At 33.9% G+C, this 17,586-nt stretch overlaps 1 protein-coding gene across 1 annotated transcript in view; it reads left to right on the top strand.

Annotated features, from left to right (window-relative positions):
- Window positions 1-17,586, top strand: part of NELL2 (neural EGFL like 2) — a 371,569-nt gene that overhangs the window by 94,702 nt on the left and 259,281 nt on the right. Inside the window, exons 5-10 of the mRNA XM_017529745.2 lie at window positions 3,526-3,699; window positions 3,789-3,885; window positions 6,111-6,183; window positions 6,300-6,382; window positions 7,333-7,461; window positions 8,902-9,004. Coding sequence (XP_017385234.1) covers window positions 3,526-3,699; window positions 3,789-3,885; window positions 6,111-6,183; window positions 6,300-6,382; window positions 7,333-7,461; window positions 8,902-9,004 — 659 coding nt within the window. The remainder of the gene's footprint in view (window positions 1-3,525; window positions 3,700-3,788; window positions 3,886-6,110; window positions 6,184-6,299; window positions 6,383-7,332; window positions 7,462-8,901; window positions 9,005-17,586) is intronic.

The following is a 17,586-nucleotide window of genomic DNA, read 5'->3' on the forward strand; positions in this document are numbered from 1 at the left end:
CCATATTAAACTTTCAATGTCTGCAGTGTCTGTCATGAAATCTTCTGGTTTCTTCTTAATATTGATATCTTTTCTCTTTTTTCTTAGTTATCTCATTAATTTTATTGATCTTCTCAAAGAACCAGCTTGTGGTTCATTGATTTTTCTCTATTTTTTAACTTTTATTTATTTCTGCTCTTGATTAGGTTCTTCTATTTGCTTTGTGTTTATTTTGCTCTTCCTTTTTTTTTTTTTTTTTTNGAGCTTATTGATTTGGGACTTTTAGTGCTATAAATTTCTCTCTCAAGTATTGCTTTACCTGTTTTTTGCAAATTTTGATATTTTTCAATTTTAATTTAAAGTATGTTTAAAAATTTCCCTGAGACTTTCTCTTTGACCTGTGGATGATTTAGAAATATGTTTAGTTTCAAAGTATTTGGAGATTATCTGGTTATTGATTTTCAGTATGATTCTGTTGTGGTTGGAAAGCACACACTGTCTGATTTAAATTCTTTTACATGTTGAGTTTTATTTTATGGCCCAAGATATGGTCTTTCTTGGTATATAAATCCCATGGGAACTTGAAAGGAATGTGTTGGGTGGCATGTTCTATAAATGTTGAGTAGATCCTGTTACTTGATGGTGCTTTTGAGTTATATATTGATTTTTTGGCTAATTGTTCAAATAATTGTTGAAACAAGGGCATTGTAGTCTCCAACTGTAACTGTGGATTTAACCATTTAGTTTTTTCAATTCTATCAGTTTTTGCTTCACATATTTTGCAGCTCTGTGTTTTTGGTAATACACATTTAGAATTGTTGTGCTTCTTAATGGATTGATTGTTTTTATCATTTTATAGCATCTCTGTCTGTCTTTGGTATTTTTTTTGCTCTGAAATCTATTTTTTCTGATATTCATTTAGCCACTTCTGCTTTCCATTGACTAATAATTTCAGTATATATTATTTTTTATTTGTTCACTTTCAAACTGCCTATACAGTACTGTGTATTTGAAGTGAGTTTCTTGCAGACAGAATATGATCATGGTTTTTAATCCCTTCTGCTAATCTCTTTCTTTTAATTGATGTATCTAGACTATTTACTTTAAATAAAATTATATATATGCTTGACTTTGTCTGTCACTTTATTTTTTATTTCATATTTGTTCTCTGTTTTATTGTTATTTTTTCTTAACATGAGCTACTTGTTTTACAATTTTATTCTATCTGTATGTTTATGAGTGTGTCTCCTTTGTATAGCTTTGTAAGTGGTTGCTGTAGATATCCCACCATATATACATAACTTATGACTGATTGCTCGTGTAGTCATTTTACCAGTTCAAGTGATGTATAGAAATTTTAGCTCTTTTTGTGTTCCTTTACCCTCACTCATTTATAATATAGTTTCTTTAAATATTTTTTAACATGCATTTAGGACACAAACTCTTTTGCTTCCATTTTGAGCTATTGCTTCAATTGTCAAACATACTTCAGAAAACTCAAGAGGAAAAGGAAAGCTTATTGTATTTACCTATACATTTTTTTACATACTATGTTTCTTTCTGCCTTCCTGGTTTTCCAAAGTTTTTTATTTTATCTTTTTCTTTCTGTTTAGAGATCATTATTTTGCTGTTCTTTTAAAGTAGGTCTTCTCATGACAAATACTATTAGTTTTCCTTTATCTGAGAATATCTTGATTTCTCCTTCATTCCTGAAGAATGTTTTTGCTGCGTATACAATTCTGTGTAAACAGTTGTTTGGCTTTTGTCACATGAAAAATATTTTACCACTTCTTTATGGCTTCCATGGTGTCTGCTGAGAAATACACTGTCACTCTAATTTTCTTTTGTACTTAATGTGCAAGATTTTCTCTGTCTGCTTTCAATATTTTTTTGTGTTTTTAGTTTTCAGATTAATTATTATATGGCTTGATATGAAGTTAAAAAATTGTTATGAGTTTTTCTTGTTTAGGGTTTCCTTAGATTCTTAAATCTGTGAGTTTATATCTCTTGCCAAATTTGAAAGGTGTTCAGCCATTATTTCTTCAAGTATTGTTTTTTAAGTTTGACTTCTTTCTCCTCCCTTTTTTGGATGCTAGTGATACAAATGTTAGATTTTTTGTTACAAAAGAGCTCTTTAAGATTCTGTTCAACTTCTTTTTTCAGAATATCTTCTCTCTATTTGTCACAGCGGATACTTTTTTTTTTTTTCTGTCTTCCAGTCAACTGATTCTTTTCATGATCACTTTTGTTCTGCTGTTTAGCTTATCCACTGAACTTTTCATTTCAGTTATTGTAGGTGTTTGGTTCTGAAATTTCTATTTGGTGTTAAACAAAATTTTCCATTTTTCTTTACTGAAACATTCTATTTTTTCATTTAAGTCTGTTTATAATAGTTTGTTTTTGTCTGTGCTGCTTTGAAATATTTGTTGGGTAATTCTAACATCCTTATCATTTTAGCTTGATTCTGTTCTATGTCTTTTTACAATCAGTTGGCGATGTCTTTGGTTCTTTCTATAATTAATGATTTTTTTACTGAAAACTGGACACTTTTGTATCATTTTCTGAGACTTGAATCTTATTTAACCTGCCTGTTTTGTCTGACACTGCTTTGGCAGGGGAAGGGAGGGTGTTATCTTGTTACTGCCAGGTGGAGGTAGAAATCTAGATTCCCCATTTGCCTTTGTTGACAGTTGAGGGGCAAGCTTCTTTTATTTCTGAGTTGAGGGAAGTTCCAGTTCCCTATATGGTTTCTGCTGGTACTGTGGTAGGGGTGGTTTTATTATTGCTGGATGATGGTAAAACTCCTGACTCTGCAGTAGGTTTCCTTTGATACTATCCCAGTGGGGAACGGGAATTGTGCTTCATTATTTCCAAATGGAGATGGAAGTCCAGTCTCCTCATTATATGGTCTTCACTAGTGCTATAGGGTTGTGGGGGGCTCATTACTGCCTGGCAGGATTAATAGTCTTGGCTCTCAACTTGGCCTTCTCTGACACTGTTCTGGTGTTAGGTGCCTCATTTCTGCTTGAACAGGGTAGAAATCTATGTTTCTCACTTAGCTTTTGGTTGGCATGGTTTGGGATGGGGTCACAGTTTTTTCTGTGTTGTTTGAATGGAACCGAGAGATTATTTCAAGAAGTTTCTTTCTTGCTAGGCTGATCCTTATTTTTCCTTTGGCTAGAGAAAGCAGACTCATCTTGGGAATTTTTTAGGTCTACATTTATTGATATTTCCAGTTTGTGGGCTTCTTGAGCTCCAGTCTAGGATATATGACACAAAATGGAAACCCATTGAACTCACTACCATATTGTTCCTTGGATCCTGAATATCTTCCTTTTCTCTATCTTCCAGATTCTTCTGTGTGTGTGTGTGTGTGTGTGTGTGTGTGTGTGTGTGTGTGTGTGTGTTTGGTATATGATATCTGGTTGTACTTAGTGAGAGAACTAGTAAAAATTATATCTGTTCCATCCTTCTGTAGGCAGAGGTCACCTCAATCATTTTTGAACTTTATTTTTAACGTGTCCCATGTGGCTCTTCTCTCTGCAGGTACTTGGAACTTGAAAGCAGTGGCCATCGGAATGAAGTCAGACTGCATTACCGCTCAGGCAGTCACCGCCCTCACACAGAAGTGTTTCCTTACATTTTGGCTGATGACAAGTGGCACAAGCTCTCCTTAGCCATCAGTGCTTCCCATTTGATTTTACACATTGACTGCAATAAGTAAGTGTAATGTCCTCATTTTAGGAAAGGGAAGATTCTAAGAAATGACTGTCTACTCACGTTCCTTCTTTGATATTTCTTTTTTGCAGAATTTATGAAAGGGTGGTAGAAAAGCCCTCCACAGACTTGCCTCTAGGCGCAACATTTTGGCTAGGACAGAGAAATAATGCACATGGATATTTTAAGGTATCTTTTGGCAAAAGTCTGAGAATAAAATGTAAATGTTTTCTAATGAGTTTCAAAAAGTAGATTTTAGTTTTTATGGTGTGAAACAAAATGATTTGATTTGTACGTTAGAAAATTTGTGTCTATTTTTTTTTTTTAAGCAGTAATATTTTATTTAGCCAGCAAACATTATTTTCTCTTCTTTTTTCAATGTGTTTAATCTTTAGGCATTGCAGAAATGATCACAAGGCTGCAATCAGGGCAGTTAACATGTCATTCTTTGAATTAATCTTTCAAAGTAATGAAAACCTAAAATGTTAACATACAAATAAAGTCTCAACCACTGAAATATAACCTTTGATGATACTTTTACAATGATGTTAATAGAGGATTGAAAGCTTTCTAGTATATGTTATTCATGGTCTCATACTGCAGAAAGTGAGAAAGGAATACACATGTGCACAAATCTGTCAAAAGAAAAAGCAGCCATAATTTATGTATTTTCCTTTAGTATGTACTTAGAGACAATACTTCATAGAATTTCATCATTGGAGAGGCTCTAAAGGACATGTCACTTCTTTCTGTATTTTAAAGATGAAGAAATAAAGTCCAGAATATTGCTTGACTACAAGCCCATAGTGTAATCATATTCCCCCAGTGACTATGATAGTGCCTACAACATGGAAGTGGCTCAACGATTACCAAATCAAAGAAGGATAGGTGATAGGTTTAACTCACAGATTTCAAGGCAGAGTGGGTACTGGCAAATTTAATTGTTTTCTAAGCAAAGTTTACAATTCTATAAAGGTGTTTTGGAAACTTATTTAAACATTGTTACCAGGAAACCAGATACTTGAAAAATATGATTCCATCTAATCCTAGCCTTGCTAGTCTTGATGCAGGGTCTTTTTTTTTTTTACTGTTTTACTATGCACAAAACTGCACAGAGGGGTTAAGTGACTTGCTCAAATCCAGGACACTAGTAAGTGGCACAAATAGGTAATTGACTCTATGCTTGCAAATCCTAAAATCATGCTCTTTTCCCAGGTAAGGGATGGCAGATGTGTGCTGTGAATGCCAAATCTCTTCTCTGTTGAATCATGACAGTCTTTCCCGTGGAGCCTGAGTGTGGCCTCAGAATCTCCACACATCAATTATGTGCACAACTTTAGGGGTCATTCTCTTTATTGCAGTCTGTATATAGTATCGATTAGAGTTGTACAGTGCACAAACTATGTAACTGTACTTGGTAGCCTTATTTTTATGTTGCTGCTTCTAAGTAATAGGAACTGTTACACAATTTGCTTCCATTTAATCCTACCCTTGCTAGTCCAGTGTTTGGTAAATTTTTATAGGTATATTTAAAATTATCTTGATATCATGTTGGTACTGTTATTCCTATCATTAGATATTTTGTTTGCATTTTTTCCAATGGATAAAGTAAAATAATAATTTAATAAAATATATAAAGGCCATGAAGAAAGGGTGGGGTGGCAGATAAAAGAGACAGCTGGATGTGTCTGACAGATCATTTCTGAGCCACCATTGTCCTTTGCTTTAAGACCCCAGCAAGCTGGAAGCTAATTATACCTTAATAAGTATGCATGTAAATTTTGCCTATAAACATGGTAAAACTTACTGTGTGAAACAGGTCATTTCCAGCTAGCATTTAAAAAATTCATGCTAAACTTTCTGTACTCATAAGAACTCATCACTATATCTTGCCGTAGCTGTTTAATAAATCTATTGTCCTTTTTGAACTGAGAAATTAGTGTTCAAAGATCCAAATGAAAAATGAGAAATGCTCAAATGAGCATGCTTTCATGACTCAGTGTTTCTATCATTTTCAATAATTAAAGTTAATTTAAAATTGGTATCAATGTCAGAGTTGCTGAAGCCAGAAGCGATTATCACGTTGATTTTTTAAAGGTCATTTTCAAGCCGTTAGTGGCTAACTAAAAATAACTTCTCAAAACGACATAACTATTGCCTCTTAATTATATCTTGACATTTAAATCTTAAGGCTTTAAAAACATTATCAATAGGAGAATACATGGGGAATCATCTATTGTGCCTGATGAATTTCCTTCCCTGTGGTATGAAGTAGAAATAATGCATTAACAAAGACTTTTTACTCAGGGATTTTGGTGAGTCTATTCTGTAATGCTTGTCTTCATGAACTTGACCATTGAACATAATTTGGGTAAATGAAAGTAATGTCTTTTTTTTTTATTTTTCACACACAGGGTATAATGCAAGATGTGCAATTACTTGTTATGCCCCAGGGATTTATTGCTCAGTGCCCAGATCTTAATCGCAGTAAGTCTATTAGTTCTTGCACTGTGGAGTTCCCATATATTAGCTGTCAGCATAGACTTAAGCAGATTGAACCCCTTATAAATGCATCTTGATCAATGTAGTGTTTGTAATTCCAGCCTGTCCAACTTGCAATGACTTCCACGGACTTGTGCAGAAAATCATGGAGCTACAGGATATTTTAGCCAAAACATCAGCCAAGGTAAAAGCTACTAAAAAATACAGTGAGGAAGCTTAAAAATCCTTGATGTTCCTAATACTTCCTTTTATAACCATAGATTTTCTCCTCGAGGATATTCTTATAACATACTGTTTGCTAGGATGGAATCTAAATCCCTGCTTAAGGAAAGGCTTATAAATATTAAAATTCTAGCCATCTGTATAACAAATGGTTCAGCAAATCAGGAAAGAGACAGATTACCTAGTTTATACACTGCTTACTACAGGAGAATTTATTGTTTAGTTTTTTTTTATTTTTTATTTTTTTTTATTGCATTTTGGCTCACATGTACCCCAAAACCTATTGTTTAGTTTTTATTATTATTTATTTTTATTTAGCTTTTCATTACAAGTAAGGAGGCAGGAGGACAGTGTCAAGAATATAGATACCAGAATCATATCAAAGAAATGGTACCATAAATGCTTTCTACCACTATGTTGCAGTTCTAGGATTATTTACTAATATTGTTAAGCACATACCAGGTTTACCTACAATTTCACCAGACTTATCATTTTGTATGGTATTTACAGATTACCTGATGGCTGTGTTGTATGGTATATGATTTGTTTCTTATACAATATAAATTCTGAATTTTATTTTTATACTTGAGTAAGCATATTAATGAAGTTAAACATTTTCCTGGAAAATGCTTCTCTGCATTTGAGTGATGCTGTTTTGAATTAACCTTTGATTCGTGTCTTATAAATTATGTTGTTTGTTTCTAAGCCAGGGAGCAAATTTATCACAAAAATAAGAGGAAAAATACTCATTCTTTTAAATTAAAGTCTTAAATATGTTTATGTCAAGTGGTTGACGAGAACAGCCATCATTACTGCTACATACTTTTAAAAAATTAAATGCCTGCTGGAGCGTTTCACTTTCTGTGTTGCTGGAAGGATGAACAATGTAAAACCCCTTCTTTTGTGCCACAGCTGTCTCGAGCTGAGCAGCGAATGAATAGATTGGATCAGTGCTATTGTGAAAGGACTTGCACCATGAAGGGAACCACCTACCGAGAATTTGAGTCCTGGACAGATGGCTGTAAGAACTGCACATGCCTGGTACGGCTTCTATTTGAGCTCAGACTAAGGGAATTCAGATGCTCCCACTCTTTAAATATTTATTAAAACAATGTAATCATGAAAATTTCAAGACCCATTTCCTCAAGACACAACACTAAAGTGCCAACAAACCTGGTCACATCTAAAGAAATGTGTTGCATTATTAAAAACACCTTCTATCCTCTAAAGATGATTACGGTTTAGGAATGCTATAAAGTTTAAGTTTATTGGTACACACATGAAGTTAGCAATTTAAACTAAGTAAGGTGATTCCCAAAGAAGACTATCCTCTTATCCTTAACATTTCCAGAGATATTTTTTTCCCTTGTCTTTTTATGAATGCATTTTAATGAAGCTAAGTTACATGCAGCATTAAATATTGTGTCCAGATCAAGAAATATAAAGAAATGATAGAGCTTAAATGGTTGAGACAATCTAATAGTTTACTAATACAGTGGAATACAAATTACAGTGTTTAAATAAATGTGATTTCACTAATTGCTCACTAATGAAGTAGAATATTTTATGCATATATGAAAATGAAATATATGTTCATTTTCAAAGAAAAGTTTAAAATGAGTTTGGTTTTAAACTTTTAAATTACACATGAACTCATCTGTTAAAGCTGGTTTTCTGGAAAGAAGTCAGAGATCTATGTAAATTAGCCTTTTAAAAAAATTTTCCAAGTTCATCCAGTTTATTCAAAAACAGAATATTATGCATATAAAAAGATCAGAATAGTTCAGAACTGTGTGTTTGTGTGTGTGTGTGTGTGTGTGTGTGTCTGTGTCTGTGTGTGCACACGTGCACGTTTGTGTGTGTGTGATGTAATTTTTATTCAGGAGCATGATATGTTCCTAAATTTTTTAAATGGGGAGCAAAAGTCAAATTGAGTAAAAGATGGAATGTGGTATAGTGAAGTCAATAAAATGACTGGGAAAACCTGAGTAGCCAGCTACCTGGGAGCTCTGGGAGATCTTTAGGAATCAAATTCCTTGTGGTCGTCCTGTCTCCAGTTTGGCACCTCCTTCTGGTGATTGTCAGCACTGCCTCCCCTCCTGGCAGTGGTCTTTTCAAGCTTAAATATCCATGGAGAGATTCTGGGTCTTGAGACTGGGACTTCCAGGATGGCAGCAGCTATTCCACAACTCTACTGGTTTGTTGATGTTCATTTTATGAGTAATCTGGGTTTGTTGGGTATTCCAGACTTACCCTTGTGAGGCCTGCCATTTCCCTGTCACATCGTCCTCTCCCCTCCACCTATGTCCTTAACACTGTCCCTGTAAAAGATGGGTCCTGCTAAAGAGCCATGATTAAAGACAATAGTGGTACTTACGACATTTCATATGAAGAGTTTAAAATTTAAGGAATGGATTAAAAAATTCTTGAATATGACTAAACTTCAACTTGGAATTTCTTTAAATACTGTTTCCTTTTCAGAATGGAACCATCCAGTGTGAAACTCTCATCTGTCCAAATCCTGACTGCCCCGTTAAGTCGGCTCTTGCGTATGTGGATGGCAAATGCTGTAAGGAATGCAAATGTGAGCATAACTTTTATGATGAATACTTTCTTTGGAAAAATAAAGCTCTGCATTAGTAAATATTCACCCATCATTGGTTTAATCTGGGCAAGCTACATAGCTTTCAGAAGTGATAGAAAAAAGGAAGAATACTTTCTCTGTTTAGGTTATCAGTCCTTTTCCATTTTAAAATGCTATGCCTCTATTCCAGCAGGACAAATTTTTCTTGGAGTAATCAATTACATATAGTGTTTTAGTAGGAAAGATATATAAGAAACTTACTGGAAGGCATTTCACTCACTGTACTATTTACTGTAAGTATCTCCCAAATAGGTTAAGAATGGTCCACATGGCCATAATAACCAAGGAAATGCGTGACACAAGTGGCCTCCACAGCAGAAGATATGCTGTTCCATTAGCCCAAACAAGAAGTTCACATGATTATAGGGTAGTTTAGTGTGGATAGGGCCATGACCTTCATTCAGGAAAAAAAGGCTCATACCACTGTGTGTGGAAGCCTTTCTGCCTTTTAGCAGTTATTATATAGTGTTCACTTCTGCTGTGAAAAAATACTTTTTGAATCATTTGTAACTATCTTTAACTGGGTTTTAGATTATTCAATAAATAATGGAATAATTTCTCTATTTTACTTATACTTTAAAAGACTTCACTTAAACCTTTGTTAAAAAGATTATTTAAAATATTTAGCTATTTTTTGCACAAAGGAGTAGTAACATACATGAAAACTAAGTTGTTTTAAAGTTTGTGGAATATGTAGAGCTCTGTAAATGCAAGTGTATTTATATGTACACTCTCACAAAGACAAAGTGGTGAGAGGAGGCGGGGTGGAGAGAGAGAGGGAGACAGCAGGTGGAGGAAGGGGGAGAGAAATTAACATCTGCTTTTGCTAGAATGTTATGTTTACCCAACTCCTTTACTGCGGCCATATCTTACTCTTGCCTACACAGTGTGCAATGTGCAACTGCTGGTGAGAGTGACAAGCTATGAGAGAAAAATCAGGAAGTTGCTGGGTAATCCATTGATTTAATTCCCTCAAGAATGCATTTATATTTAATTTTATTAGGCTTTACATAGAAGCCAATCCATCTCATAAAAGCCTATTAGCCTAGTCAAGTCGATTCAGTGGAACTACAAAGGATTGAATACAATTTTTCTTACATGTTACTAGCTAATTTCCTTGGTGGGAAATAATCTGCGTTTTTCTGGGACTTCTCTTAATAACAGGAGGCTTTTGGTGATGTCCTATAGTTTTCTTTTAGGTGGTTGGAGAGAGGAAGGAAGAAGGACCATATGTATATATATGGCTTCATATTCATAATACAATAGCAAGGAATCATACTTTTTGCTTTAACTTCTTTTATCCTTCATTCCATCCATAATTCTATGTTGTTTTTCATGGATATGACAGATATGCATTAAGTGATGTCAGTTTTATTAGATACAGGTTCATTGAAATAACGGGCTATTGTGAGAGATTCATCAGAAGTGAATTTCAATTCTGATCTTGCCATTTATCTCTGTTACCAAGAGTATACTGTAGGCTAAATCGGACTAATGCTTGAATTCTTCCCAACAAGCATACAGTTAGACGTAATGAAATGATAAAATATTTTGAGATTCATTAAGGAAGAGTGTTTCAGGCAGTCTTTGGTGTTAATGATTGAAATAAACTGCTTCTTATAGAAAATAAAGCTCGAAGTGAGTAATCAGTGAGCAGACCACAACTTAATGGAAAAAAAAAAAGCCATATGCTGTCATTGAATATGGCTAAAAAATAATAAGGATAAAGTGACTTTATCTTGCTGTTCACATTTAATGATATATCAGATAAGAGGGTTTAGGCCTATGTTTGCTTGTTATTTCAAAGATTTAAAATTTTAGTTTTAATGAACTTAACATTTTGCTAGAGCTAGCAAGACATTTCAGTTAACAGCCATAGGTATTTCCCCTTAGGGAAATAAGCATTTAGTTCATGTGGTGAATATTCTTGGAGGTTCTTTTTTGGAATGAGTTTCCGCAAAGCACAATTTAAAAATAAGTCACTGGCAATATCCAGAAAATGTATTTCTGAAAAGTCTTGTAGAAGACAAATAACACTTGAAATAAATGTAATCGTGATTTTTTGATTGACTTGCTTAGATACTACAGATTTTCATATGCATTTAAAGTGGGAGAAACCAGTAGTTACACATATCTGTGATGTTGTGTATGTGTGTGTGTATTACTGTTGCATGTGAAGAGAAATAGTCTCATTTTCCTATGTTAATTCGCCAGTAGTATCACTGTTATAACTTATGAAAATCTAATTTTAGTGGAGTAGAGATAAATTCCTATGTTTTTTACTCATTTGCGTACAAATATAAGCCCTCTTCTTAGACCCTGCACTTATCCTATCTTTGAAACTCTTCTGCTCGACTGCCTTTTTAATGACAAAAATCAGTAAAATAGATTATTATTGAAAACTGTTTAAAGCAATTAATCTCTTACTCTTTCTGAAGTCTTTGGAAAGTAAAACATGTGACCTAACTGCTGAACCTGACTCTGCCTATATTGAAATGAATGAAATACGTACATGTGGCCACTTTTTGGTGTTCTTCCTTTAATGCTTTCAGGGTGCTTCATCAGAGTTGTTTGCACATTTCTGGGCAGTCCTACTTTGCAGCTTCCTTTATACTTTCCTTCAGTAACTTCAACTTAGCTCGTTGTCTGAATATAGATACTGATGAATAGCAAGAAGGTTGTTGTTCTGGGAAAGAAGTCAGAAGAAGCCAAGCCTTTTCTTTATTTGAATCTACATAAACAAAGTGTTGGGAGGAGGGGCTTAATTCCTGCCGGGACCGTTAAAATGTGTGCTGGAGTTAAACAGAGAGGATAAAAGCCGAAGGCAGGAATGCCAAGGCCAAATCATTAAAGTCATAGTAATCACAGCCATAATGAAGTCATATTGCTTCTGTAGGTTACAAGGCACATACTTTGTGCCTCGTTTGATCCTTACAGTTCTATAAGTAGGTATTATTATCTTCATCTTCCTCATAATGAGAATTCCAAGATGTTCAGGAACAGGCAGTTAGTTAGAGGTCTTAGAGAAGTTCCATCTGAAAGTACTGTGCTTTGACAGCCTGCTTTCTTTTTCTTTTAAAAACCATCTGTTACAATTAATCTAAGTGATCTGCTTTTATTGACCTAGAGCTAAGCTCACCAGAGGTGTTTTGGAATCCTAGTTGAGTCTTAGGTGTCAGAGTTTGCCTTCACCACTCATCATCTTCCTCTTCAGTCGCTATCTCCTCCATATCCTTTATCCCAGTCTCAGGCTATCAACTAACAACTAGGGAGATTTAGTGGCACATTTTCCTGATAGCTGTAGAAAATGGAAAGTATAAATAATTTAGGTGACTTTAACTCTGAAATAGAATGAGGTCAAGACATAATTAAAGTACATAAAATCTCAACCCAGATTTAAACAAAAAGAATTATCAGAAAATAATTGACTGAAATTCTAGGAAATCAAACGTTACCAAAGGTCACTGAACCTAGAAAATAATTTAATTTTTCTGAATATTCCTACTATTACATGGATGCATGCCTTTATTTATTTATTCTTTATTAATATTGATTGTAGATTCAGGCATGTACACAGAGCTCTGCTTCACAGGAAAGGTGGTTCATGAAAACAGGGAATCTGAGGCAAACCTGAACTGTTGCTCTAATGTCTTTCCTCCGTTACTAGAGAGATCTCAAATACAAGGAAAGTGAATGTGACCACCAGAACTGACGTATTTGCCTAGTAGCAACAGTTAGTTTAAGTGGTATTTCTTCAGAGTCCAGAATTATATGAATAAATAAAAGATCATGGTTTTGATTGAGCAAGGTCTGAGTTTCAGTATATAATATAGATTACACTTTAATATTCTCTGTGTTGATTAGACATTGGATTATCTTAAACTTAGTTTTAAAAGCCGTTTTAGTTTAAGGTGGACTTTAATGTGATGTCTTTGTATATTGAGTAGTTAAGTCTGTGAGTTTCAAGTCAGATTTTCTGGGTTTGGATTCTGACTCCACAACTTATTAGCTATGAAACTTTGGTCAAATTGCTTAACCTCTAATGGCCTCAGTTGCCTCATTTGTATAATGGAAATAACAATTATATCTACATCATAGGGGCTGTGTAAGGATTGAATAGGTAATACATGTAAAGCGCTTAGAACAATGTTAACTATTTTTTTATTAAAAGGATCACTCATGTTGTTATTGATAAAAATACAAAGTAGTGAAATGATCTCATTAGTTCATTAGCTTTAGATCTTAAAGCTACATAGGACCTCAAGGGTTCTTTGAAACAGCCATTTGCTTTTGGGAGGTAAGGTTTCATTATCCCCATTTTAGAGAAGAATAATGAAGCCAGGTAGATTAAGTGACTTTACTAAGATTGAATAGTAGTATGCAGTGCAAGATAATATTTTTTCTCTCAAATTGTGTCCTGATTTCCCCAAGGCCACTCTCTTCCTCAATATTGTGGGCATATCTTAATAAAGGTTGAAACCCAAAACTAATATCTCATTATTATGTACTGTTTTGTGTGTTTGGCTTCTTGTACTCACAATCCTCTTTATGAGACTCATCCATATGTCTGATGCAGATAAAAAATGTAGCTGCACTCATTCATATTTATTGCATCATTTTGCTGTCCATTGCAGATCTTTTATACTTATTGCTGCATATATTTTATTTGTGTTAATGTACCATAATTCAATCTGTTGTTGGACGTCAGTTAGGTAGTTTGCAGATTTGGGATATGTGAATAATACTCCTAGAATAATTCTTTACATGTTTCTTGGTCTTCGTTATGTATGTATTTCTGATGGAGATATATATATATATATAAATACCAGTGGAATTATTTGGTTAGAGGGTAAAACTGTTTGGCCCTACTGCAAAACCAATTTTCCAAACAGTTTTCCAAAGTGGTAATACTAGTTTATTGTCTCACTAACAAGGTGTGAAAATTCTAGTTGCTCCACACTCTCACTCACACTTGGCATTTTTCGTCTTTTTAATTTTAGCCATTCTGATAAATGATGTTGGTAAATCATATTGTGCTGCAGCCTAAATTTGTTGTTTCCCAGGGGACTAATGAAGATGAGTGCCTTTTTATATATTTATGGGCTGCTTTCATTAATATTAAATAGTAAAAAATAAGAGTAAATATTTTGTATTCATACTTTTTCAAAGAATAATTTTCTTGCTTTTAGTAGGAAGTGGTAATTTGGGAGGCTTATTTTCTTTGCACATTAATATAGATGATTCTAGTCCTGTCACCTTAAAATACATGGTAAAGTAGGGGTAGTAGAGATTAAATGATTGCCACTCAAGTACTTAGGGATTTTTAAAAATTGGATGATAATCTGATAAAACGGATTCAGAGACTTCTGAATATGTATTCTTTATTTTTCAATAAAAATCAGTGAAGTATAATTTACCAATAATTTTTTTTGTTGTTCTTAACAGAGGGGAAAACGTAATTTATATAGGCTATGTTAAAAAAGGAAATAATTTTGAAATAAAGTAACCAATAAACGTAGCTGTTCTTACAATTATGCTGGAAGCATGGGAAATATTCAGGATGTACTAGAGGTTCTCAGGCATGAACACAATTATAAATTAATTGGTGCAATAGAGACACGAGGGGCCATATGACCAGAATGCCAATATAGAATGAGAGAAATTATGTAATAATGAAAAGGTAGAAGTAGCAATCAAAAGGAAAGTGTGTTATTTTACATATCAGATGTGCTATTTTAAGAATATTTCTTGAAAGTCTGTAGTCAATAAAGAATATTATGTCACAGCAAACAATTGAATGAGCTGAAAGCTAATGGTGTCACTGGAAATCCCATATATAGCCTTGGTCTCAACTCTCTTTTCTCACTAAAATATGATTTTAATTTAGTATTTGAAATAACATTGGATAAATCATAGAATTAGAATACTTGTATAATTCTATAGGAATATGTGACAAATGGACAAGAAAATAGTTCATTTGTGTATTACTTTAAGAAAATGAGCTTATGATAGGGAATGTTTTCTCTAAAGACAGATAGCTAAATTTATTAAAGAGAGATTTCCTCAAGATAATCCTGTAGGCTTCCTAAATACTGTACTGTCATTAATTTTATCTTAATTAAAAAAAAAAAAACCTTCAAAAAGGCAATTGGCATGCTGCTACCTTTTAAACATTATAAAAATTGGCAAATGTCAAATCAGTGGAAAAATACTGAATTGGCAATATATTAATATAGCAGAATAATTAACAATACAGCCTTCAGATTAATTACTATGAGACACCATGTGATATATTTTAATGATCTTTAGAAAAATATAAATCTACTGTTAATTAGTCAGCTCATAGCTGGAATGCCAGGGAAATGTAGGGCAGAATCAGAATGATTACAATGTAACAGTGACTTAGCTGCTATGTCCTTTATGCCAGCCCTGGGTAGTGTAAGTTGTTTAACTCTACCATTCTTTATTCCCAATCCTAGTACAGTATTTTTAATGCTTTAATTAAAAATAATGCATGCATATAATAAATATGCAAACAATACAAACAGATATGAAATGAAACATAAAAATCTCCCTATTATTTCTCCATCAAACTTCTAGGTTTGTGTATCCCTCCAGATGACTTTTAATGCATCCACTCACATTGCCTTTCTAGACTTTTTATATATTGTAAATGATATTAAAAATTTTCTTGGACTTTTTTTTTTTTGCTAATAACATATATGGAGATATTTTCATATTAAATATAAATTAATTTTATTTCTTCCCTCTGTAAAGATATTTTAATTGTTTCCAACTCATTTATATATTTCTTATGAGAAACAATATTGCAGGAAGCCATTACTGCATAATTTTGGCACAGTCTTATGGCCTTAACTATAGAGCAAGTTGCTAAGGACAGAGTTGCTGGGTCAAAGACTATGGCACTTTAAATATTGCTAGCTTTTGCCTAATTATTCTACAAAAAGATGGTCCCATGTTTTCTTCCTTTAGCAAGGGAGCACTAGGTGGCAGTGCTGAGAGAAGTCTGAAAACAGCACATTTCTCCAGGTTTCACTAGGTCTTTAGAAAGGGCATTGGGGTACTTTTTTGGTCTTTCCCAAGCAACCTTGACAGGAAAATGACAATTTATAGGAGTTCTTTTAATGAGAGATAGTCAATGGAAGCCCAACTATTCTTGTTTTACCACAAACAATGTTGTCTGGTGAACTCATATAAAATTATTGTTAAATTAATTGCTGTTTTGCATCTTCAGTAAATTCCACAGATGGCATAAGAATGTATTCACCTCCCCTTTTTTTCTGATATGAATGTGGTTTTCCAGTGGACATAACAAGGGTACTGTCCTCTGACTCTAAGGCATTCTACTGTGCCTATTTTAATCATATTTTATTTTAAAATAATAGAATACTCAGCTTCTAGTTCTTCACTCTGAATTGCAGTTTCTCTTCATTATTAAAATCCTTGAATAAATGTATTTTGTGGATTTTATTATTTTTCGTGTCCCATTACACTTTCTCAAAAGAATTTCTGTGTGCATATAATGACATTGCTTAAATGACCTAAGACTTTTCAGAAGAAAGCGTTATGCAAATCTATCTCTAGTAATAATTAAACTGTCTAGCACAGTTCTAGGGGACTAAAATGGGATTCTTTAGGTGATCAGAAGGCTAGTCCTCCTTCTTAGTATCACAAGGCTTTAAAGTAAGTGAGAGGATTTCAGATTTATACCAAAGCAAAAGAACAATAATCTAGGTATCATTTATAGAAGACTCAATTTAAGAGAGAAGAAAAGCACTTAACTGAGACAGAAAATGCAACTTTTTATCTGCAGTGCTTTTAAGCAATTGTTTTATAAATGAGCTTATTTTCTTCTCAATTGAGATCATACAAAATTACATTTTGAAATAAGAATAGGGGAGAATGAGACATATGCAATTTGAAGCATCTTAGAAGTTGATTTTGGCAATTACGTGGCAAGTAGTAACTCCGACAGCCCAACTGTACAATCAAGGTAAAGGGGCAATGTAGTGCCCATTGGAGAATAAAGCCACAGCACCTATGTCCTCAACCAAACATGCAAAATAACAACTCAGCTGCACTGACCTCTCCAGTGGCTGCCTTGAAAATGGTATGTGGCCTTCAGTTTTCTGTACATATTTACAGGTGGCTTAACATTATTGTAGCTTAAGAATTAAATGAAGAAAACATAATGATATGGGAGTTTAGTATGAGGGACCAGAAAGGAATTCACTTTTTCAGTTTAGAGATGATTGTGATAAAGCAGAATTCAGATGAATTTCTTTCTTTTTTTTTTTTTTGAGACGGAATCTCGCTCTGTCACGCAGGCTGGAGTACAGGGGCACGATCTCAACTCAGTGCAGCCTCCACCTTCCGGGTTCAAGTGATTCTCCTGCCTCAGCTTCCTAAGTAGCTGGGATTACAGGTGCCTGCCACCATGCCCAGCTAATTTTTGTACTTTTATTAGAGACAAGTTTTCGCCATTTTGGCCAGGATGGTTT

This window comes from Cebus imitator, unplaced genomic scaffold (assembly GCF_001604975.1).
Source record: "Cebus imitator isolate Cc_AM_T3 unplaced genomic scaffold, Cebus_imitator-1.0 Scaffold2, whole genome shotgun sequence".
In the NCBI taxonomy this organism is placed as follows: Eukaryota; Metazoa; Chordata; class Mammalia; order Primates; family Cebidae; genus Cebus; species Cebus imitator.